Source organism: Staurois parvus, unplaced genomic scaffold (assembly GCF_062004578.1).
Source record: "Staurois parvus isolate SC_StPar_1 unplaced genomic scaffold, SC_StPar_1.0 ptg000401l, whole genome shotgun sequence".
Taxonomy (NCBI): Eukaryota; Metazoa; Chordata; class Amphibia; order Anura; family Ranidae; genus Staurois; species Staurois parvus.
The window spans coordinates 2,788,915-2,814,321 of record NW_028318197.1 but is presented as its reverse complement, the minus strand read 5'-3'; the positions used below and the strand labels follow the sequence as shown (position 1 = coordinate 2,814,321).

Sequence of the window (25,407 nt, the reverse complement as noted above, 5' to 3'; positions counted from 1 at the left end):
CCCCCTGTACCTGGAACTTGGATGATTTACATAGGTTTGGGACAGATTTAGTATTTAGCGGTCAGAAAGTTGAAATGTTATTTACCTTAAAGTAGAACTAAAAGGAAAGTGTTTATGCCATCTTTGTGCCATTGGGGAGATTTCCCTTCACCTACCTGTCCAATAGTCAAAACAGTCAGAGAAAATCCCCCTAATCCCTTGTTGTCACCAGTGCCCTAAATTTGTTCTTTAGCATCACTTTAAGTATAAGCTCTTTTTCTTGTTCAATTTGTTTATTAAGAAAAATTAAAGAAAACTATACAAAAGTTTGTATGCAGCAATTTTGTGAGATACTGCTGTCATAAGTATACCACAGATATTCCAGAACAAAAATTTGCGCTCATCACATACAAAGGTAGGAGCTGAGATACAAGCAGAAACATATACAAAAAAGGAAAACAATGAGTATCATAATAGCAGTAATCCAATAAGAAGAGACTAGTCGGAAGGTAATGAAAAGCAACCTTATCACAAAATCAAAGCTGAAGAATGATATGGTTTTATAGGAGTAGGAACAATATGGAGAAGATAAGTATGGCCAAGTATGTTGGCTACCTTAGTTGTCTTACACTCATCATTATCATTCTTTTTATGTAGAAGTGTACACCTAAAGAGTTTGGTGGATAAAAACAGAGAGGCACTTCAGAATTTAAAAAAGGTAAGAAAAGCAAGTTTGGCAAACATTCAGATAATGTTGCAGGTATTCCATTGTGGAAAAGGGCCACATTCAACAAAGGGTTCATCTTTTGGGGTGAAAAATGTTTTGAAGTTCATTAGGGGTATATTACCTTTCATAGACAGATCTCTGTGATGGAATAATATTGAAGTTTTTTTTTTTTAATAAACTGTCTACATGTATAAATGTAAATTTAATGCTACCCAAAATGTTTTTGTTTATTATCTTTTTTAGAGCAGGAAAAGGTTATAACATTTGCAATGTTGTTTTCCTGTCTGCATTGCCTCTGGGGAAAGTTCCCCTCACATGCTGTCACTGGGACAGGAAGTAAGGGAAATCTATCCTACAAGGAGCCTGCAGAACCAGACAATGCATATTAGTTTCATGGGGCAGTTTAAAATTAACATTTTCACTTCAAACTAAAGACTTTTTAATGATTAGTTTGTAGCTTGTAATTTGGAGTAAATTTTCATACAGTGCAGTTTTAAATCACAGTATTAACACACTTCCTCAAGCCCAAAATTATGATATGGTTTTGAATGTGCATGTTCCAATTCACTGTAGTAGTAAGTTGGAATAGTGATCGGGTATCAGGAATGCCATTTCAGTACAAGGCCATGGGGACATCAGATGCTATAAGGCAGTCAAAATTCTGTGACAAAATATTGATAGCACTCAGGGATAGAAATAGTATTATGCCCCTTTCACACCTGTGTTCTGATCAGGTTCGCTTGTCAGTTTTTCAGGTGGACCTGATTGTAAGGTCCATGGAGCCCTATGGGCAAGCACAAGTCTGTTTTCACCTGCCTACTTCTGGTTCTGACCAAAAAACCCCCAAAAATGACTGTCTTTTTTTCTGTTTTGGCAGACCGGATTGCAGGTAGCCTGATATAAACAGACAGTGGAGTCCGATTACTCCCAGCCACCTATAGAGCTCTGCGGGGTCTGCCCATGTCCCTTCTGCATAAACTGAGCGGGCACAGATGTGACATCCATCCTGCTTAGCTACAATGAGCAGGGAATTTTCTCACAGACCCCTACTGATCATAGTGGGCTCCACTCCTTGTGGAAGAGCTCTAAGCTTTAACCTATTTTTAATTTATTAAAAGAATATTTTTTGTCCTTTTCTGTTTTATACTCTTTAGGAATGCGTTTCCAAAGAGTAATGACTAAAGCAAAAAGGTTAAAGCAGATCTCCAGTTAGATATTCAAGACACAAAATAACGCAGCTCTGTATTAATGAATGCATCCATCCTGTGATCCACAGGAGAAGTACAGCCAAACGAGATTCGGCTGTACTTCTTTAATATTGATCTGTCTGAAGTTCAGATTTACTTTAATGCATGTTAGTCGTGCTGTATAATAATAAAAAGTAAAAAAAATACAACGGGCAAAATAAGTATTGAACATGTCACCGCTTTTCTCATTAAATATATTTCTAAAGGTTGTATTGACATGAAATTTTCACCACATGTCTGTAACAACCCATGTAATCCATAAATACATACAAAGAAACCAAAATAGTTACATTCAGAAATTAAGTTATGTGTAATAAAATGGAATAACACAGGGAAAAAGTATTGAACACATGAAGAAAGGGAGATGCAACGAGGCATGGAAAGCCAATACACCAGCTGAAATCTATCAGTAATTAGAAAGCAATCCTGCCCCTTGTCAGTGCAAATTAATATCAGCTGGTTCAATCTCAACTGATGGCCTATAAAAAGGTGTCTCATTACCAAGGTGTCACATCTCATGATGGGTAACAGCAAAAAGCTCTCTCAAGACCTTCGCAACCTTATTTTTTTTTTTTTAATTTAAATATTTATTAATTTTTCAAGTTATTACAAAAATTCCACAAGAAGAGACACAATACATATAAATAATCAATACATTTCTACTTTGCCCCTTCTATTTTACCTCTTTTCTTTCCCTACCCTCCCAGCCCACCTCTACCCCCCTTCCCCCCTCCCTCCCCTCTGCAAGATCTCCAATCTCTCAAGGCCCAATAACTTTAAATAACTTCCTAGTTTAAAGTTTTCTATATTTCTCTTTCAATCCTGATTTTTCCCATTTTTCCCATCACGAATAGTATAGATCCAACCTGTCTGCCTGAGTATAATAAGATTTTTCCATTCTACTAATCTGGTTTACCCTATTGATCCAATCCTCCTTCGTCGGCACCTCCGTCTTCCACCAAAACTTGGGAATCAACCCTTTTGCAGCACTTAAGTAGTACCATACGCCTGATTCTTTATATTTATTTACGGTTGTCTCAACATTATGTAGGAGACACATGGTTGGGTCTAGCCCTATGTCATTTCCAGTTATTATTTCTATTGATTTAACTATTGTCTTCCAGAAAACCTGAATTTTTGGACATTGCCACCATATATGAAACGCCGTGCCCTCCTCCCCACATCCTCTCCAACACATTTTTGAATTCTCCCCCCTCATCCTGTGCTCAGTGCTCGGTGGAATATGCCATCGTGTCAGACATTTATAATTAATCTCAACGTCTCTCATACTAACACTCTCGTGAACTAATCTAAATATCTTATTCTGTTGATCTTCATCTATCACCACCTCCATATCTCTTTCCCAATTTGTTATAAAAATTAACTTTGTGTCTGTGTCTAATTCTGTGAGTATTCTATAAATTTTTGTAACACCATGTTTCCCATCTCTACGTGTTTCTAATAGCCTTTCAAACATATTCCACTCCTTTTTTAATTTCAAGGGCTTTGGGAGATTTCCAATAAAACATTTTAATTGGTGATATTTCCACTCATCTATTTTAGTAAACATATCTCCTCCCCTCTCTTTTAATTCTTTAAATGTTCTCAATTCCCCCTCTACCAATACGTCTCTCAGTTGGATATCTTCCTTTTTAAACCATCTCCCTGATATCTCATCTTTTCCTGGAGGGAAGAACTCCGTGTTTGCAAGAGGCATTAATATAGAGTTGAATTCCCATTTCATGTGTTTGTGTAAATTATCCCATGTCCTTAAAACGTTTAAAGTGAAGGTGCTTGTGCTTTCTTTAATTCTTCTATAATGTGCTGGAACCCATATCATCTTACTCAAATTAATTCCACTCAGTTCATTTTCTATTTTTACCCAACCTTTCCCCTTGTGGTTAAAAGTCCAATCATAGATTCTTGCTAAAATTACTGCTTTGTAATATCTCTTGACATCAGGTAGTCCCATCCCCCCTTTCTCTTTAGTCCTACTCAGTGTTTCATATGATATTCTTGGTTTTTTATTCCTCCATATATATCTTGTTATCATTCTTCTCATTATCTTAAAAAATGCCTCTGGGAGTTTTATTGGAATCATTTGAAATCTATAGAGTATTTTAGGTATAATTACCATTTTAACTAGATTTATACGTCCTAACCATGATGGATTTCCTCCTTCTAATCTTTTTAGTTCGTCCTTAATCTCATTTATCAGGGAAATATAGTTTAATCTATACAGTTGTTTACATGAGGTAGCAAGTTTTATTCCCAGGTATTTTATATCTTTTTCCCTCCATATAAAGGGGAATTCTTTTTGTAGCTTCTCTTTTTCGCTCTTTGGTATATTGATGTTCAAAATCTCTGTTTTTGTTGGGTTAATTTTTAGATTTGATAGTTCACCATATTCCTTCAGGGTCTTCATTATACTTGGTAGTGTTATTCGGGGGTTGCGTACATAAAACAATAGATCGTCCGCAAAGGCCGCTACTTTATGTTCTATATTTTCTATCTGGATTCCCTTTACCGCTCCGCTATTTCTTATTATTGATAACAGGGGTTCCAATGTCAAAACGTACAGCAAGGGGGACAATGGACAGCCTTGTCTTGTTCCATTGGACATCCCAATGGATTCCGACCTCTCCCCGTTTACCGTGATGATTGCGGTGGGCTCCCTATATAATTTACCTATCCACTCACGCATTCTCTCTCCAATCCCCAACACTTCCAAGTTGTCCATCATAAAGCCCCAGTCCACTCCATCAAACGCCTTTTCGGCATCAATTGACAAGAGCACCACCGGGGCTTTTCCTTTTCTACTTTTCTGGATAAGCATCAAAGTTCTCAACCCATTGTCTCTACCCTCTCTCCCCGGGACAAACCCCACCTGATCTCCATGGATCCATTCGGGCATTAGATCTTTTAGCCTGTTTGCCAAGACCTTTGCGTACAACTTGGTATCAGTGTTTAATAATGAAATTGGTCTATAACTAGAGCACTGAGAAGGATCTTTTCCCTCTTTATGAATGAGAACGACATGGGCCTGAAGGGATTCCCTCCTCCCCTCCATCCCCCCTCCCAAGTCATTCATATACTTCTTTAACTTTGGTATCAGTACTTCACAACATTTTTTATAGTACTTAACTGTATAACCATCCGGGCCTGGGCTTTTCCCTCCCCCTGTACTTCTTAATGCTACTTCTATTTCTTCCAGGGAAATTTCCGCATCTAAGGAATTCAATTGTGCTTCACTAAGCTTTGGTAATCCAGCATTTTTTAAATATATCTTCCTTTTTTCATTAATACCTTCTCTAGTTTCTTTTGGTGAACCTTGATGACTGATGTTATACAACTTTCTATAATACTCCGTGAATACTTTAATGATTTCTTTAGTTGAGTGGACCAACTCCCCCTTAGGGCTTTTTATCTTTTCTATATAATTCCTGTTTTTCTTTTTATTCAGGGCTCTCATTAAATATTTTCCTGGTCTATCTCCCCATCTATATCTTTTACTTTATCTATAACTTAATACTTTGTTATATACCCTTCTCCTCTCCTCTTCCATCAATCTCTCTAATTCGTCTTTTTTATCCATTAACTTCTGTCTTGTTTCTATTGTTATTTTCTTCTTATGTATCTGCTCCAAATCCAGGATTTCCTTTAAGAGTCCACTAACCCTCTCTCTTCTTTCTTTTTTCTTCCTTGCTCCCATCGCAATCAAAATTCCTCTTATATATACCTTATGACTTTCCCATACTGTAGCTGTCGTTACTTCCTCTGTCTCATTCTCTTTGAAAAATACCTTAATCTCTTCCCTGATCTTCTGCACAATATCTTCATCCAAGAGAAGAGCCTCGTTTAACCTCCATCCTAAACCTCCCGTCCACCTTTTTCCCCATCCTATTTTCATTACAACTGGGGCATGGTCCGAGAAAGTTCTTGTCTCTATTTTTATTTTAACCAGCATTTCAATGAGTTGATGATCTATTAGAATGTAGTCCAGTCTCGAGTATATCTCATGTGCATTAGAGAAGAAGGTATAGTCTCTGTCTTTCATATGCATCATTCTCCAGGTGTCCACCAGTTGGTACTCGTGGATCACCTTCTTCAAAGCTCTCAGAGACCTACCCCCCTCTCTCCGCACAAGGGAGGTTGCATCCTTTTGTGGGTCCATACAAAAATTAAAATCTCCTGCTATTATCAAACGCCCTTTTTTAAAATCTATCAATTTTTTCAACAAACCCTTCAAAAAGATCTCCGGTTTCTTGTTGGGGCAATATATATTGGCTAGTGTACACTCAATTCCCTGTAGTTTACCTTTCAAGAACAGGAATCTCCCCTCCGGGTCAGTCTTTCTATCTTCCAACTCAAATCTCATATTCTTTGCCAATCCTATTGCCACCCCCTTTGCTCTTTTAATTGGAGAGTCAGCATAATACCATGTTGGATAATATTTGGATTTTAATTTCACATTTGATTCTATCTCCAAATGTGTCTCCTGTAAAAATACCACTGACGTTGCCCTGTGGTGTAACTCTTTAAACAACTTAAATCTTTTCCCAGGACAGTTCAACCCATTCACATTATATGTTATAAACTGTATTTCTTCCATCTTTCTTGATTCTGTCTATCTCTCTTCTGATTCGTCTCTTCCTATTAGGCCCCCCTACTATCTTGCAGCATATCAACCCAACCTCCCCTCCCTCGGCTCCCTCCCGCCCAACCCCCTTCTCCCACCCCCCACCCTCTCTTCTTTTTCCCTTACCCATTTTTAGGCTTATAAACTGCCTACAAATCATTTGTGGATCTGATTCCACCTTTTGATTTAAAATTTAGGGCGTAAGCTCCGCCCATGTACGGCTCACCTCTCCTCCGACCCCACCCCAGGTCCCCTCTCTCTATCAGCCAGGCTCAGGAAGTATCTTTACTTCTCTCCTAACCGGAGCCCGGAGGGCCTCAACTTTCGGGGGTGGGGGGGGGGGGGAGACCAGGGGCGAGAGAGAGAGAGAGGGAGGGAGAGAAAAAAAAACAAAACTATTATCTACCTAATTCTCCCTCCCTTCCCTCCCCGGCCCCAGAGCCTCCCCCCCCCTTCCCCTGACCCGCTGCCAGTCCTCTTTTCTTGTGTTCTCTGTATCTCCTTTATCCTCTTCTTCCCACCCAATAATCTCCATTCTTTGCAAGTCCAGTCTATCACAAAAATCCCTTAGTTCCTCCGGGAATCTCAAATAAGCTGTGGCTCCGTTTTTCCAGCCAATTAGAGTTGCTGAGGTACCCCATCTATACTGCACATTCTGTTTTCTCATTTGCTCCAGCAGGGATCTCCTTCTCCTTAGGGTCTCTGCTGTTAAGTCCGCATAAATTTGGATAGTCCAATCTCCATACTTAATTGATGATCTTCCCTTAGTTTTCTTCCAAATCTCATCTTTGGCCCCAAATTTTTGGAACTGGACAATTATGTCTCTCGGCCTGTCCTTCTCAGTAGCCTGTTTGAACTTTCCTATTCTGAACACTCCGTCTAACTTGATCCCATCTGTATCAGGTCTGTCTCTTATGGAGTGCAGAATTTTTTTAACTAGATCGTATAGCGTTTCGCCTTTTGCAGTCTCTGGGATTCCTCGTACTCTAAGATTACACCTTCTTTCTTTATTTTCTTGAGCTTCCATCCTATAGGTCAATTCTTTCTGAGAGGTTACCAAATGGGTTATTTTTTTCCTTAGATTATCTATGTTTTGGGCCTGGATTTTGACTTTCTCCTCTGATTCTTCCATTCTTGTTAGCAGATGCCCTAAATCCTTTCGTATAGCTGTCTATTCATGTTTTATCATTTTTTCCAAATTTTGAAACATTTCTATCATCTCCTTCTTATTTGGTACTTGTAGTTCACCATCAGATTCTTTTTTTCCCGAGCCATCTACTATTTGTTGGCTACAACTGCTATTCATGCCCAGTGATAATCTAGGACTGCTTCCTAGACTAATGTCCATTTCCCCTTTTGCGCTTGCGCCTTGGGCCCTTTCTGGCGTAATATTTCCATATGATGTGAATTTCTTTATTCCTGTTTGGGACCCTTTGAGCCCTGCTCCCTTGGAACCTTTATTCTTCATATTCTCAAGATGGGATTTTACCGCTTCTTTATGATTTATGGACCAGACCGGCTTGCTGTTTTTCCTATGTGTTTTTACTCTCCTAAGACACCTGGGCCTCCTCTCTTCTTCTCTTCCAACCCCTGGGAATCCTCCCCTCTCCTCTTTCACCCCTTGGTCTCCTGTGTCTCTCAAGGGTCCACAACACAATAAGCCCCCAGCAGTACTCACTCACCCTTCCCAGGTCGGTGACTCCAGGCTTGTGGCTCCAGGATTATGTGGAGGGCCTTCACTGCTGCACAGTCCTGGAGGGGGGATTCCTCTGGGTTTCCATACTTTATTTCATTTTGATTCGTCCCAGGGAAGCAGGATGGATCTCTTGATATTCATGGGTCTCCCTGACCCAGGATCAGACAGTCAGCCAGGGGGTGTTTGCAACAGTGGACCAACGGCTCCCTGTCACATCAGGAAGCCGGCCGGCCGCCTCTTTCCCCCAGTGATGCTCCGCGGCAGGTCACGTGCTCAGCAGCGTCTCCTCTCCTCTCAGCCGCACGGATCTCCCACTCATACTGCGCCGGGGGATCCGGCGTGACCCTGCAGCCTCAGATCAGCTCCCATCTCCGGCTCTCCGGGTTCGCCTTCCACCCCGTCCAGACTCCGGTGAGTCTACTCCTATTGAGGGTAACTGGGTGGGTCGGGGAGCGGGACCCAGCAAGGAGCTAGAGCCGCTCGCTCCCCACAGCCGCCATGTTCAGGCTCCTCCCCGATTTCCGATTAGCAGTTTTCAACAGTCCTAATTGCGTCTCAATGAGCCTTCGCAACCTTATTGTTGCAAAACATGCTGATGGCATTGGTTACAGAAGGATTTGTAAACTTCTAACTGTTCCAGTGAGCACTGTTGGGGCCATAATCCGGAAGTGGAAAGAACATAATTTCACCATGAACCCACCATGACCAGGTGCTGCTTGCAAGATTTCTGACAGAGGAGTGAAAATAATTATCAGAAGAATTGTCCAAGAGCCAAGGACCACTTGTGGAGAGCTGCAGAAAGACCTGGAATTAACAGGTACAATTGTTCCAAAGAAAACAATAAGTAATGCACTCAACCGCCATGGCCTGTAGGCACACTCACGCAAAAGCGTGCGAAGCTCGCTTAAAGTTTGCTGCACAACATTTAGAAAAGCCTGGGAGAATATAGATGAGACCAAAATTGAACTCTTGGATGCCACAAAACACACCATGTTTGGAGGTAAAATAGCACTGCACATCACTCCAAAAACATTACATTATACCAACAGTGAGGTTTAGAGGTGGGAACAGCGTTGTGTGAGGCTGCTTTTCAGCATACAGTACTGGCCAACTTCATATCATTGAAGGAAGGACGAATGGAAAAATGTAACAAGATATTCATGATAAAAATCTGCCATCTACCAGGATGATGAAGATGAAACGAGGGTGGACATTTCAGCAAGACAATGATCCCAAACACAAAGCCAAAGAAACTCTCAATTGGTTTCAAAGAAAGAAACTAAAGCTGCTAGAATGGCCCAGCCAATCACCTGACTTGAATCCAATAGAAAATCTACAGAAAGAACTAAAGATCAGAGTTCATAGAAGAGGCCCAAGATTTGAAGACTGTGTGGAAGAATAGGCCCAAATCACACCTGAGCAATTTATGCGACTAGTTTCTCCATACAGGAGGCGTCTTGAAGCTGTTATTACCAACAAAGGATTTTGTACCAAGTTTTAAATAAATTTCAGTTTGCATGTTCAATACTTTTTCCCTGTGTCATTCCATTTTATTACAAAAAAACTTAATTTCTGAACTTATTTGTTGTGGTTTCTTTGTATGTATGGAGTGCATGGGTTGTTACTGACATGTGGTGAAAATGTCATGTCAATAGCACCTTTAGAAATATATTTACCGAATAAAATGACGCGTTCAATACTTATTTTATCCGCTGTATATATAATTAATAAAATATTTAGGCGGTCAGATTAAAGCCATTTAAAATAGGATAAATAACTAGTAAACTTGTGTATCTGCTAATTTCTTTGCCTTTTGCCAGACTGATGAACCTGCTCCTGTTGGAAATTATGAACAAAGGAAAGAAGATGAAGATCTTAGATTGGCACAGCTGTCACAACAGTTGCAAAATCTTGGAAAGACTTTATCTGAGGGTGATGGAGATATAAAGTAAGTTGTATATATTAATTAAAGTACTTGTTTAGGTAATAGGCTTGTAATTTACAGAATAGGTAGATGTACAATATATACAATAGTTTAGGGGAACAGATCCACCAGTACTGTTGGCTTTACTACTTAGTGAGTTACTGAAACGTTTTGCATGCTTCCGCCAAACTTTGTGTGCATCAGCAACTACTCTTGCATTTTTCACAATATGAAATTGATGAACTGTTCAGCAGGAACCATCATAATGGCCATGGTAGGTGTGCAGACCCAGGAATTCAAAGCCCAGATATCTCATCAACAGAATATTCATGTACAGAAAATAAAATTAATTGTTCATGGGAACTAGATGGAGTTACAATACAGCTAAGTCCATATATATTTGGACAGAGGCACAATTTTCATACTTTTGCTTCTGTATGCCACCAGACTAAATTAAAATGAAACAATCCAAATGAATTTGAAGTGCAGACTTTCAGCTTTAATTAAAGCGGTTGAACATAAATATCAAGTACAAATTTTAGGAAGTGCAACCATTTTTATACACAGTCCCTCCATTTTCAGGGGCTCAAATGTAATTGGACAATTGAATATAATCATAAATATAATATAGATTTTTAAGATTTTGTTGAATCTTTTACTGGCAATGACTGCCTGAAGTCTGGAACTCAGGGACATAAGAAAAGACCCGGTTTCCTCCTTTCTGATTGCTTTGCCAGGCTCTAACTGCAGCTGTCTTCAGTTGTTCTTTGTTTGTCGGTCTTTCTGCCTTTTAGTTGTGCCTTCAGCAAGTGAAATGCTTGCTCAATTGAGTTGAGATCAGGTGATTGACTCGGCCATTGCAGAATATTCCACTTTTTTCCTTCAAAAGCTCCTGGACTGCTTTTGCAGTGTGTTTTGGATCATTGTCCATCTGTACTGTGAAGCGCCATCCAATCAACTTTGCTGCATTTCGCTAAATCTGGGCTGACAGTATATCTCTAAACACGGCAGTATTCATCCTGCTGCTTCTGTCTTCTGTCACATCATCAATAAACATCAATGACTCTGTGCCACTGGAAGCCATGCATGCCCATGCCATCACACTGCCTCCACCATGTTTTACAGATGACATTGTGTGCTTTGGATCATGAGTTGTTCCAAGCCTTCGCCACACTTTTTTCTTCTCGTCATTCTGGTACAGATTAATCTTAGTTTCATCCATCCAAAGAATGCTTTTCCAGAACTAGTCTGGCTTTTTTAGATGTTTTTGGCAAAGTCTAATCTGGATTTTTTATTCTTCAGGCTTGTGAATGGTTTGCACCTTGTGGTGAACCCTCTGTATTTTCTTTTGTGAAGTCTTCTCTTGATTGTAGACTTTGACAATGATACGCCCACCTCCTGGCGAGTGTCCTTCACATGTCTGGATGTTGTGAATGGGGTTTTCTTTACCATAAAGAGGATCCTGTTATCATCCACCACTGTTGTCTTCCATATACATCCATGCCTTTTTATGTTGCTGAGCTCACCAGTGCATTCTTCTTTCCTCGGAATGTACCAAACTGTTGATTTTTCCACTCCTAATGTTGCTGCTATCTCTCTGATGGATTTGTTTCATTTTTGAAGCCTTACAGTGGCCTGTTTCACTTGCATGGACAGCTCCTTTGAACGCATGATGTAGGTTCACAGCAATAGATTCCAAATGCAAATGCCACACTAAGAATCAACTCCAGACCTTTTACCTGCTTAACTGATGAAGAAATAACGAAGGAGTAGCTCACACCTGGCCATGAAACAGCTTTTTATTCAATTGTCCAATTACTTTTGGTCCCTTGAAAAAGGAGGGATGGATACTCTTAAGAGCTGTAATTCCTAAACCCTTCCTCGGATATACATACCCTTCAAATTAAACCAGAGAGTGTGCACTTTCAGCCCATATCCATTATATAACTATAGCCTAAATATGTTTTGGTAAATACCTGAAAAAAACTAAAATTGTGCCTGTGTCCAAATATATATGGACTTAACTGTATATGCAACAGTTTAGTGGAACAGATCCACCAGTACTGTTGGCTTTACTACCTAATTTGTTACTGAAAAGTTTTGTATGCTTCTGCCAAATTATTACACTTTCCAGCAGGGACCTGTCATACTGGGCACAGCAGATACAGTATGCAGACCCAGGAATTCAAAGCGCAGATGTCTCATCAACAGAGTATTCACATATATATTAAAACAGATGTTTTAACCCTCCAGCACTTACTAAAATTGAAATCTCAGTTTTTTGTAGGATGGCCCCTTACTTTAACTAGTTTTACACAGAATTATACAAATCTCAGTTTTAAATAATATATTCTACTATTCCAGAAAACGAAAGTAGTTTTGCAAATTGAAACTTATGAATGCATTTTCCTTGCAAGATGGTGATGGTTAGAGATGGGCAGTAGCGAGGGTCATAGGACAAATTAGTGAAGATATATTTAGCTGGATCTTCTAGTTGATGTGCAGGGATGTTGGATTCCTATCGCCTGACGCCCGGGACATGTAGTTCCCGGGGCGCTGGGCAGGTAGTTTCTTTCTACCTTTTAGCCCTGCTGCGGGCACGTAGCAGGGCTCACCTATCAGGTGAAGCAATCGGCGGCTCCGCTTGCCCATCTGCGGGCTCAGTTCTCCGTCGGCTAAAGGGAAGGGAGAAGAGCGGACAAGTCCACTCCCTCCCCTTCTTGTGCTGACCCGGAAGTGATGTTACGATGTCGCTTCCGGGTCCCCGCTAAGAGATTGTAATGCAATCCCCGGGAAAGAATGTAATATGGTGCGATGTGCACCATATTACGTTCAGTGGAGCAGAGGGGAGACATTCAGGGTCTTTTAGACCTTGGATGTCTCAAAGAGAACTTTTCACCAAAAATCATCACATAGACTTTGTCCCCTATGTGATGAAAAAAAAAATATTTTTTTTATTGTAAAAAATGAAAGTTACACCAAGCACATACCATCCCCCCCCCAAAAAAAAAAAAAATATTGAGGCCCCCACATATACGCGCGTACAAATGTAAAAGCACACGCTGGGGCACCTACGCGTGAAACCGTAGATTGCGATACACCTGTTACATATCACCACGCACGCCAGAATGAGAGCAATAATTTTAGCACCAGACCTCCTCCGTAACGCTAAACTGGTGACCTATAAGGAGCTTTAAAAGTGTCCACCTATAGAAAATATAGGGTACTGAAGTTCATCACCATTTCACGTGCGAAAACAAATTTAAGGTTTGACAAGTTGGATATCTATTTACTCGATCCAACCTCATCTTTTATATTTTACAAAAAAAAATGGCAATTTATTTATTTTTTGTGCCCTAAAATTAACTTACTTGTATTTTTTACTGAAGTTTTGTGGTAATATCGTGCAACTTAAAAAATTTGAACTACCACTATTTTATTAATCTTCAGGCCTAAAATTATTTTTTAAATGTGTGCAAAAAACACAAAAACGGCTCTGGCAGCAAAAGGCATAAAGTATAAGCCCTGACCCTCCCTTTCCTGACGAGCAGCCAATTGGTGCTGATTACACTGCAAGGTCTCTCTCCTCCCTACTAGTTCCCGGGTGTAGTGCTGGAGACAGGCAGGGAGGGGAGGAGGAGATAAACAGCGCAATGTTAAAAATATTACACGTTTAAGTCGCCATAAAGCCTTTTTTGTTTTTAAAAGCCCCAGACATTCCTAAAATCACCTCTGATTTAAATACGATTTGGTTACATTTTTTTTTTTATCTGGACAAGTAGATTGTCATGAGAGACAAGTAGATTGGGGCCCCGATTTAGTCCCTGGACAAGTAGTTTTTTTTAAAATTTCCACACCCCTGATGCGATAGTTGGTGTAAGGTATTCCTGCCACTCATGCAACAGTCAAGCTAGCCATTTGTAGGCTTAAAGGATAAGTTCACTTTTTGGCAACATGTTACGTGACCCACCTCTTTTTAGGGTGGCACATGTAACATGTTCCCGATCCTGCAGCCACCTCCCGATTTCTCCCCTTCCTCCCTGTGACAACAGTATGGGGATAAGTTCCCCGTACTAGCTACCACTTTTTAAAAACAGCACGGCCATGCGGGGCACTACCCACACCACCGCATCATTCATTAACAGTGTTCTGTGAATGAATGGAGTACAAGTCCCAACAGTCTTAGCGACTGTCTGCTTGTAGTTCTCAATGAACTCCCACGTTGATGTGAGTACTCTAATAGTTCATTGAGTCTTCCTGTCATAAGTATGGGCTTGCCCATATGGGATGTACGAGCAAGAGGATAAACTGACAGGTCTGCAGGAGACCTGCATGGCAACAGCAATCTGCTGATCGCTAGTACAATGCTCTACAGGCTCCTACTACAAAAAATAATAAATACATATTTTTTTGCCTGCAAAAAAAGTGCATTTATTATTTTTTTGTATAAAGGTGAACTTATCTTTTAACTAATAATCATCCTATTAACTATTTAGAACTAAGCATGAAATGATAATCATCCATTTTGCTTTGTTCAGACCGATTGGCCAACAGTCTGATATTTATGCCTCCCAAACCAAACACAGATAATAATTCTTTTTCTAAAGCTGAACAGTATCCCTTGGTAATGATCAGATATCATGTATGATTACAATATAATTCATTTGTAATGAAATATCTGGAATTTCAGCTTAGACCTGCTGTACTCTGTAAAAATTATCAAAACCACTGCATAGTGTGCAATAATAACATAGTATAAGGTATGTGAATTGATTCAAGTGTATGGACTTATTCACCTGGTGTTAGTTTTTTCCAGTGCTATTTCCACAGAATAGTTTAACTTTAAGGAAAGAGCTGGTAAGGGTGCCAACACTGGAAATCCAAGTGCTCTCAGCACTACTTGGTTATTAGACTGTGTAAACATTAAACAGACGAGTAAATACAACATGATGTGGAAGCCAGAAACAAAAGTAATACTTGGCTTTAACCACTAGCCTACAGGGCACTTATACCTCCTTCCTGCCCAGGCCAATTTCCAGCTTTCAGTGCTGTTGCACTTTGAATGACAATTGCGCGGTCATGCAACATTGTACCCATATGAAATTTTTATCATTTTTTTGTGACAGAGCTTTATTTTGGTGGTATTTAATCACCTCTGGGTTTTTTATTTGTTCTTAAACAAACCAAAAACCACTGAAAATTTTGGGGGAAAAAAAAAGTTTTTTCTTAGTTTTTGTTATAAACTTTTGTAAATAAGTGATTTTTCTCCTTCACTGATGTGCGCTAATGAGGCTGCACTGATGGGCACTGAGAGGCTGCACTGATGGACACTGATAGGTGGCACTGATGAGGAGGCACTGGTAGGTGGCACTGATGGGCATTGACAGGCATCACTGATGGGCACTGATAGGCGGCACTGACTGGCAGCACTGATGGGTGACACTGATAGGCAGGTCAGATGGGCACTGATATGTGGCATTGATGTGGCACTGATGGGCACTGGCAGGTGGCATGAATGAGCACAGAGCTGGCACTGATGGACACTGGCAGGTGGCGCTGCTGGGGCTACACAGATCATCAGGGCACACTGATCATCAGTGCTCTGATGATCTGTGTACATGTCCCCTCCGAATGCCAATTACCGGCTCTCCTCTCCTCACGAGCTGCCAGCGTGACAGCTCGTGAGGAGAGAAATGCCGTTAACCGGCATTTCCGTGTTTACATGTGATCAGCTGTGTTTGAACACAGCTGATCACATGATCGAGCCAACATCTTCAGCTCTTTCCATAGATCGGTGATCTGCTGTGTCCGAAGGACACAGCGCACTGCTGATCGCCGCGCTGCATGCTCCCGGAGCCGCGCGTGCGCGGTAAGAATGGGATGACGTCCTCCCAGAACGAGAGAACCGCCTTGCGTCTGTCATATTACTATATGGCGGGGCGGGAGGCGGTTAAAGAAGATTCTATTTTGTATGTGAAATGAATGTTTTTAAATTTTATGTCTTTTTAAGAGAAGCTAGTGAGGATGAGGTAGAAACTGAAGATGAGGAAGAAGATGAGGGAGAAGATCAGGATGATGACCACGAAGAAGATGAAGAAGAAGAGGGGGATGAGGAGGAAGAAGAGTTGGACCTCACTGCTAAAGAGTTCATCACCCTAGGAGATTTCAAAGCCCAGCAGAAAGATGATCTGACTTTTAAAGTAATTGTTTATTTTTTTATATTTATTGTCCTTCTATTGATCATTAGCTTTTAGGTTCTCATAGGATGATGCATGTTCAGTAGGAGATAAAAAAAAAATACATGAAAAACATTAATTAACTGGGTCGCCTCTTTGGAAGTGTCTGGTACATCCAAAGAGTGTATACTGTAGGCTGCGTGACTGTTGCATACTTGTTGGCCCCCTTGTGATAGCAATAAAGTTTAAATTAAAAAGTAAAAAACATAATAAATCAAAATCAACTTGCACACACCCGCACATTCAAACAAGTGCACAGGGCACACATATGTATGTAAATGGTGATGCACCATACAGTACATGTTTTATATCACGGCGCACGTCAGAGAGAACAAAAATTCTAGGACCATCATTTAGTGTGGTGTTTTGTTTTTTTTTAACTGTAAAAGCATTTAAAGCATCACTTATTGATAATTTTGGGCACTGTAATGTTTCACAGTATAACAGGCACACACAGTTTTGAAATATGACACAATTTGGTATGTTTACTCTACACTACCTCATCTTCTTTTATTATTTACAAAATTGGGGATTAAGTTGTGTTTGTAGCCACTAAAATTAGTTTTAATGTATTTTTTCCTAAGAAATATAGATTTGATAAACAGTTAAGCAAATGTGTGACCTAAATAGTTGCAACTACCATCTTTTTATTTTCTGGGCCTCTGCTTTCAGAAAGTGTATAAAATTTTGGGCGCCTTTTTTTTTTTTGTTAATGGCCAGAAATGAAGATTTTAACGTGAAAAAAAAAATTGCTCTAGAGAGAAAGATCTCTTTCCTAGCACACACATTGGTCGTTACCAAGTAAGATCCTACTTCGAGCGCACACATTGGTCATTACCTAGTAATTTTCCAACCCCAGCACACATATTGGTCTTTACCCATAAAATCTCACCCCTTGCACACACACTTTACCCAGTAGGATCCTCTGCTCAGCAAACACATTGATCTCTACTCAGTAAGATCCCACCTCCAGCACACACATTGATCTTTACCTAGTATCTCAGTTCCAACACACACATATTATTCTTTTTCTGTATCTTTTTTCCAGCACACCGAGTCTCCACTATTCCCCTGCAGTGATTCCTCACTGTACAGTACACAGACTCCTACTATTCACAAACTGGATATTGAACAGTGCCCATGTCCTCACCACACACATTGCTCACTGCACCCAGTTACACAGTCTGGAAATCCAGCTCTGTTGAGTAAAGCACAGTTTACCAGCAGTAAACACCTGCGCCAAAAGAAAGTTTCATTAACCGTGAAAGAGAAGGTGGTGCTGGTGTAAATGTGAGAGTATGTACATATATTGTCTTCCCCCCTTCCTTTACCCTGCCCCCAGCACACACACCTTATTGTGCATACTTAGGTGGAAAAAAGACACAAGTCCATCTTGTTCACCCAATCGAGAAAAATAAATGAATAGAAAACCTTCATATACACAGTCTTATACCCACAGTTGATCCAGTTGCTTTTCTAGTATCTGTGCCAGTACACAGTGCTCTGTAGTGAGTATTTAATAAAAATTGACAGTGCTACCACTGATCTAGAATCAAACCCAACTACCAACAATAACACAAGGCTTTAGTGTTGCACTGTTGCCTAAATTATAAAAATAGGACCCAGTTTGTAAGTACAGTGTTAAAACAATTGTGTGAAAATATAACTTTTATTTTTCTGGTTTTTCAGAAAGGAGAAGTATTGCAGATTCTAGATAAGAAGCCTGATGGTTGGTGGGTGGCTCAGAACTCAAAGGGATTCAAGGGTCTTGTACCAAAGACCTACTTGCAGGTAAGTCATTAGCTATATTCTTTGACGTTGTTTCCTTGATTTGATCATATCTGTATAATAACAGTGCTAAATGATTCAACAAATAAATTAGTACAAAAATGTTTCCACTACCTATAAGCAAAGAAACTTTTTATCATAGTGCAAAAAAAAAGGAGAAGGGGCATTTAATATTAAAAAAATGCAATAAGCACTAGGAACAATCAGCATTCACTTTTGTATAGGGTACCACACAACTTCCTAAATCCTGTGTAGTGCACAGGTAGTGATATCACAGCACTTCCCCCTTTCAATGCGTACCTTCATTAGGGATGTCATCAACTGACGAAACGTGTTGGACAATTCTGGCTGCACGCACTGACACAGGATTTAGGAAATTGTGTGGCACTGTATACAAAAGTGAAGGCTGAGTGTTCCTTTTGTTGGCAGCTGTACTGCCTTTTTAAATATATACTTTTATTTTTTGATGTTTTGAATAAAGATATGGTTTTACACTATGAGATTTTTCTCTTTGTGCTTTCTGTGAGCATAATATGTGCAGTACTAAGTAAGAAACCTCTGTGTACTAAGGATTAAAATCAGCGCTGTTTGACCATCTTTATACAAGAGGTCATACAACTCAAGTGAGTGATTTGATTCGCATGTTGCTGTTTGGACTGTGGAGCACTGGCACTTTCTCACACTGAAGAGTGAATTTTGCACTCCATTACACAAAATTTTAATATGTATAATGATGACTGGTGGATTATATGAATTTAAAATGTGGTGAGATGAGCTATATGAATTTGCATTGTTTGTACTTCTATCAGAACTTTATGTATTTAATATGTTGATGAGTTATATGAAATTGCACCGCTTTTTTTTTTTCGTTTGCACCTTGATAAGTTTGCTGCTTATGGATGCATTTACATCATTTAGCACAGCTATTATATATATCCTTGTTAACATACTTTACAGCTGTTTATTTGTGTTAGATAGGGAAGGGGTTAGTGAGGGTAGCACAGAAGTCATTTATTCCTAGCCCTGATTTTATTGTAGAGCAATAGAAGACAACAGCAGTATAGGCAGTTATATTGCCAGAGATATTTTGAACCATAACTCTAGCTTTGACGCTTGCAACAGTTTCATGTAATATTTTTGATGTCTCACCTTATATGTCTCTGTTATCAGCATTTCTGAACCTGTATTTGTATTTGCATCTCTGCTGAGTATTCGATTATTCTCATCACTTTAAATGTCCAGTGAAAGAGTGCAAAGTAATATCTGATTGGTTGCTTAAGACAATAGAAAAATTCTCCTCTAAGGCCTGGTTCATACCTGGTTCCTGCTGTACGTCCGACGTCGATCTTTTCATATAAATCTTGCTTGGAGCCTGGAGACCGTGCAAAGAGCTTACGGGTTACCATGAGGGGATGATATTACAGCGATACGCTTTAGGAGTGGAGGAGAGGAGAGTGAGCGGTCTGCTGATTCCTTCAGTTGATATCTTACAGCGTTTTTCTTTTTATCTCTGGTAAGGGTACATATGCCTTACTTAGTAGAAGTGTTACACCACTGGAGTTGTTTGCACTGAGTGAAGCACATCACTGATTTGGCACAAGTGTTGTTTGTTTGCTTTTTTTTCACTTTTTTTTCACTATTTTCTGCGTTTTGCACGCATGGAGTGATTTTCTAGATGAGTAATTAAGTTAATAGACTATTTTGAGTTTCTTTTTATTTGAGGTTTTTCGTGGAAGTCATTTGAGGGGTTCAACACCTTAAAGAATTGATATATAGAAGTGGGATATATTCATCTGTCTTCATCGTTTTGGATTGTTGAGACACTGGACACTACTTAGTCAGAATTTTGAGTGACTATATGGTTTGGGACTATTTATGTATGGACACTTATTATTTTGAAGGTTTTTTATTCATGATTTAAGGTTGGGGGTGAATGTATTAGTGGGTGGGCTATGTGATTCTTTTTGGAATTGTTTTATGATTAGTGCTTTCAAGTGTTGAACGTTTTTTCTATTTAGAATCTTGACGTTTGTTGGGTTGTTGTGAGGAGATACCGTATTTACGTTTGTATGTTCTGATTTATGACACAGATTCTGGATCTACTTTTGTTGAGACCATTTGCCTCGGGGATGCTATGCTTGTACACCCAATCTTCTTTGTAATGAGAGTGGTTTGAGTCAGTGACAGGCATGACTTGAGAGGGTTTTACTACATCAATTTCTCCCCCCCCCTTCCTATTTTTTGGCAACTGCCTGTTATTTTTTTGGTTTTAGGGGCTGAGGCTCTCTATGTCTGGGATGGATGAGCAGGAAGGGCTGGGTGGGATAGTCTTGTTTTCTGGTTGCATTTTTCTACAGCCTAACACTGCTGCCCTTTTTATGATTGCACTTTTGTCTCAATGTCTATGCTGCTATGGTGCTTTGATATTGGATGTGTTTATTCTGTGAATTTATGTCACATTTTTTGCTGCTCCACTATGTTATCTGACCTTAGGTTGATTTCCTGGACTGTCTGGGTTCACCTCACAAGTGGTCTCTGGTGTTCTCTTTCCTTAAGAAATACAAAGCACATATTATATGCCTCCAGGAGACCCATCTGATGGACTCAAAATTTTTGTCACTGAAGAAGCCATGGATTGCCAAGGTCTTTAACACTGAATATTTGGCTTATTCCCCAGAGGCATTACTGTTTTATTGACAAAGCTCTGCAAGCTGAAGTCCTTACGATTAAAACAGATCCTGGTGGACGTTCTTTTTCCTGTCTTTTACAATAGCAAATGTCTATGTCCCCCCCCCCCCCCACACTTTTCATCCTGAAATCCTTCATGCCCTGACTTTGCACCTTCTTGATTTCGCCAGTAGCCCTTTCCTTCTGGTTCGGGATTTCAATGCAGTACCAGATCCTCTTGAGAGGGGTGGACAGGACACCAGCTTCATTTCTTGATTGGATACATACCTATGATTTCAACATCCCTGTCAATCTCGACAACCCGGACACAGCCCGTCTCCTCCACCTAACCTCCTCCTTTGCACTTGCACAGTGCATACAATCCACCACCCACTCCGACAGAAATATCCTTGATCTTGTCTTCTCCAACCGATGCGCTCCCCACAACCTCACTAACACCCCCTTCCCTCTCTCTGACCACAACCTGATAACCTTCTCTATCTCCTCGTCCTCCAACGCCTACCCCTCCAAATGTCACACTACTACCAGCCGTAACCTCCGCAACCTTAACCCTGCCTCCCTCCACTCTGCAGCTGATCAACTCCACGACCGCATCCTCCCCCTGTCCTGCCCCGACTTGGCTTTGACCGCCTACAACAACGCGCTCTCAACAGCCCTTGACTCACTAGCGCCTTTAACCACACGCAACATCAGACCCCGACCGCTCCAGCCCTGGCAGACTGATCACACCAAAACCCTCAAACGACAAAGTCGTGCCCTGGAGCGACTATGGCGCAAAACCAAATCCAAACAAGCCTTCACCCGCTACAAATCTGCCTTCCGCACCTACACCTCCTCCCTCCATGCTGCCAAACAGGCCTACTTCTTGACCCTCATCAAGGCCCTCTCCTCCAATCCTCGCCGACTCTTCTCTGCCTTCAACTCTCTACTCTCTCCACCCCCACCTCCACCCAGCACCTCACTCACTGCCCTTGAGATTGCCAATCACTTCAAAAACAAAATTGACACAATTCGCAAGGACATTGCCGCAACTCACACGCCCTCTCAACCTGTCCCCTCTCACACAGCTACCCCCTTATCCCCACTCCCCCTCGACTTAACCCGCAGGGATTTCGTCGCTGCTCAAACTCTCTCCAACCCCCTTCACCCTCACTCAGCTACCCCCTCATCACCCCTCTCCCACGGCCCCACCACTGCTCTGACCTCCTCTTCCACCCCACCCTACATTCCTCATACTGAAGCTCCCCCAACACTCCGCACCTTTGACCTTACTACCATCGAGGAAGTCTCCAAGATCCTCTCTGATGCCCGCCTCACCACCTGCCCCCTCGACCCTATCCCCTCACAACTCCTACGACCTTCCTCCTCCTCCATCCTACGCTCCCTCACCCACATCTTCAATCTCTCCCTCTCCTCAGGCACTTTCCCCTCCCCTCTGAAACATGCACACATCACCCCCATACTTAAAAAGCCCTCCCTGGACCCCAATGACCCGAACAACCTCAGACCCATCTCCCTGCTCCCATTTACATCTAAACTCCTCGAGCGCCTAGTCTACACCCGCCTATGCTCTCACCTCAACGACAACAACCTCCTCGATCCCCTACAGTCCGGCTTCCGTCCCCTACACTCCACCGAAACTGCCTTACTCAAACTCTCCAACGACCTGCTAACCGCCAAAGCTAATGGCCACTATTCAGTGCTCCTACTCCTTGACCTCTCTGCGGCCTTCGACACAGTCGACCACCCCCTCCTCCTCAAAAAACGACACTCCCTCGGCCTCAGAGATTCTGCTCTCTCCTGGCTCTCATCCTACCTGTCACAACGCTCCTTCAGCGTTACCTATAATGCTACCACCTCCCCCTCACTCCCCCTCTCTGTTGGGGTCCCTCAAGGCTCTGTCCTCGGGCCCCTTCTCTTCTCCATCTACCTCCTCCCTTGGCCAACTCATACACTCTCACGGCTTCAACTACCACCTCTATGCCGACGACACACAAATCTATCTCTCAACCCCCCACCTCACCCCCTTGGTCTCAGCCCGAATCACACACCTACTGAGCGACATATCAGACTGGATGTCGCTTCACTTCCTTAAATTGAACCTCTCCAAAACCGAGTTTCTTGTCTTCCCCCCAGCCCGGACACCACCCCCCATTGATTTCTCCATCACATCCAACAACGCTACCATCAAACCCGCCCCGCAGGCCAGAGTACTGGGTGTCATTCTGGACTCCAACCTATCCTTCCAGCCCCAAGTCCAATCTTTAACAAACTCGTGCAGACTCCACCTCCGCAACATCGCCAAAATCCGCACGTTCCTAACCCCAGAAACCACTAAACAGCTCATCCACTCCCTCATCATATCACGACTCGACTACTGCAACTCCCTCCTCACTGGCCTGCCTCGCCGCTGGCTATCCCCTCTTCAGTCCATCCTGAACACGGCTGCCAGACTCATTCACCTTTCCAACCGCTCTGTCTCCGCCACCCCCCTCTGCCAATCCCTCCACTGGCTTCCGATTGCGCAACGGATCAAATTCAAAATCCTAACGCTGACGTACAAAGCTGTCCACCATACTGCCCCGTACTACATCTCTGACCTAATATCCAAGTACCGCCCAACACGCACACTCCGCTCCTCACAAGACCTCCTTCTCTCTAGTTCCCTGGTCTCCTCCTCCCATGCCCGCCTCCAGGACTTCTCCAGGGTGTCACCCATCCTCTGGAACTCCCTGCCCCAACCCATCAGATTATCACCTACTCTCCTCTCCTTTAGGCGCACCCTGAAAACCCATCTCTTCAGGGAAGCCTACCCCACCCCCTGCTAACTTGCCGACCTCCTCCACTCTTCCTACCACTCCATCCCCCACAGCTATCTCCTCCTGTGCCACCACCCCCTCCCTCCTAGATTGTAAGCTCGAAAGAGCAGGGCCCTCGATCCCCTCATGTTTTGCATTGTATTGGTATTGTTCTGTCACATGTTCTGTCTCCCTTTGTAATGTACAGCGCTGAGCGAACTATTGGCGCTTTATAAATACTGTATAATAATAATAATAATAATGATCTCATTGATGTGTGGAGATGGAGGCATCTGGATGTGTGTCAATTCTCATGTCCTTCAGACTCCTGCCAAACACTGTCCCGGATAGACCTAGCCTTTGCAATACCCTCCTCCCTTGCTTTAGTATCCTTGCTTACACAGGACCTGCTCCAGACGGAGAGTCTCCATCCATAGACATCAGAGCAACTTGGTTACACAAGCGCAGGGCTTATGAACTGCGATGGTTAGACCTGACTAAGAAAAACATGTTGTATAAAGCCCAAAAGATTTTTGAACATGGTAACAAGGCAGGATGTCTACTGACATTTCTTGCTCACCTTAAGTACTCCCCTGTGTCCATCTCTTCTATAGCTACTTCTGCAGGGACAGTATGTACGACCACACTCGATATTTTGGCTGTCTTCACTTTTTTTTACTCATTATTTACCTTCCCCTATGCTTATCCAGATGTGGCCCTCTCTACTTATTTAAGAAGGGTCTCTTTGCCTACGCTTATGGACCATCATAGACAGATGCTGGATGCACCCTATTTCTACCATGGAAATTGAATTTGCTATTTCTCAACTTCCTCATAACAAAACCCCTGGCTTGGTGGATGGAGAGTGCAAAGTGCCCAAATAGTGCTGTAACTGCACTGCCCTCCAAAAATCCAGACAAAAGAAGCCCCTGGAATCCGTTAAACCAGAAACAGATGGCAATTCTCCAGCAACTAAGACGTGGGAGGCTTGAAAGCACCCAGAAGATGTTAGCGGATGAAGAGTACCATCCCGTTCGCCCAATGCAACAATAACTTCTATCATAACTGAAATAACCAAGCTATATTACATACAGTGAATACAGAGCCACACAGTATGCACGAATCCATTTTCAGCAACAATTTCCCATCAAAACAATTTAGTAGAACAGTAGTCTTTGTTTGTTTTTGTTTTTTTTCCATAGAAGAATTTTATTATATTTGAGTCCTGGTTCACAACAATTCAGGTTGCAGTTGATCCATTTTCCGGTTGCGTTTTTTCACTCACAATTTTGACGCATTTTTAATGTGTTTTGCATTTATGGAAGATGTCTGTTGTCTTGCAGGACAAAACGCAGCAGAAACACATAAAAAACACAAGCACTGTATTTTTTATGTGTTTTTGATATGTTTCCATTGAAGTATATCAAACCAAAAATGCAACTTGCTATGGGAAAAGAGTGCCTGACCCTTTCTAAAAAAAAACAAAAAACGCATTGGTGGGAAACGCACAGATTTGAACATGACCCATAGAAAACCTTGTTAAATGGACTCTAGTGCATTTCTGCAAAACTGAAAATTCACTGAAAAATGCATAAATCTTGCTTGGAGCCTGGAGACCGTGGAAAGGGCTTACGGGTTACCATGAGGGAATATTACAGCGATACGCTTTAGGAGTGGAGGAGAGG

General features: G+C 41.6%; 1 protein-coding gene across 1 annotated transcript in view; it reads left to right on the top strand.

Moving 5' to 3' along the window:
* The window catches only part of NPHP1 (nephrocystin 1), a 136,743-nt gene that overhangs the window by 34,625 nt on the left and 76,711 nt on the right, over positions 1 to 25,407 (top strand). The window contains exons 4-7 of the mRNA XM_089686505.1: positions 637 to 697; positions 10,109 to 10,236; positions 16,223 to 16,412; positions 18,138 to 18,239. Of these exons, the coding sequence (XP_089542631.1) occupies positions 637 to 697; positions 10,109 to 10,236; positions 16,223 to 16,412; positions 18,138 to 18,239 (481 nt within the window). The remainder of the gene's footprint in view (positions 1 to 636; positions 698 to 10,108; positions 10,237 to 16,222; positions 16,413 to 18,137; positions 18,240 to 25,407) is intronic.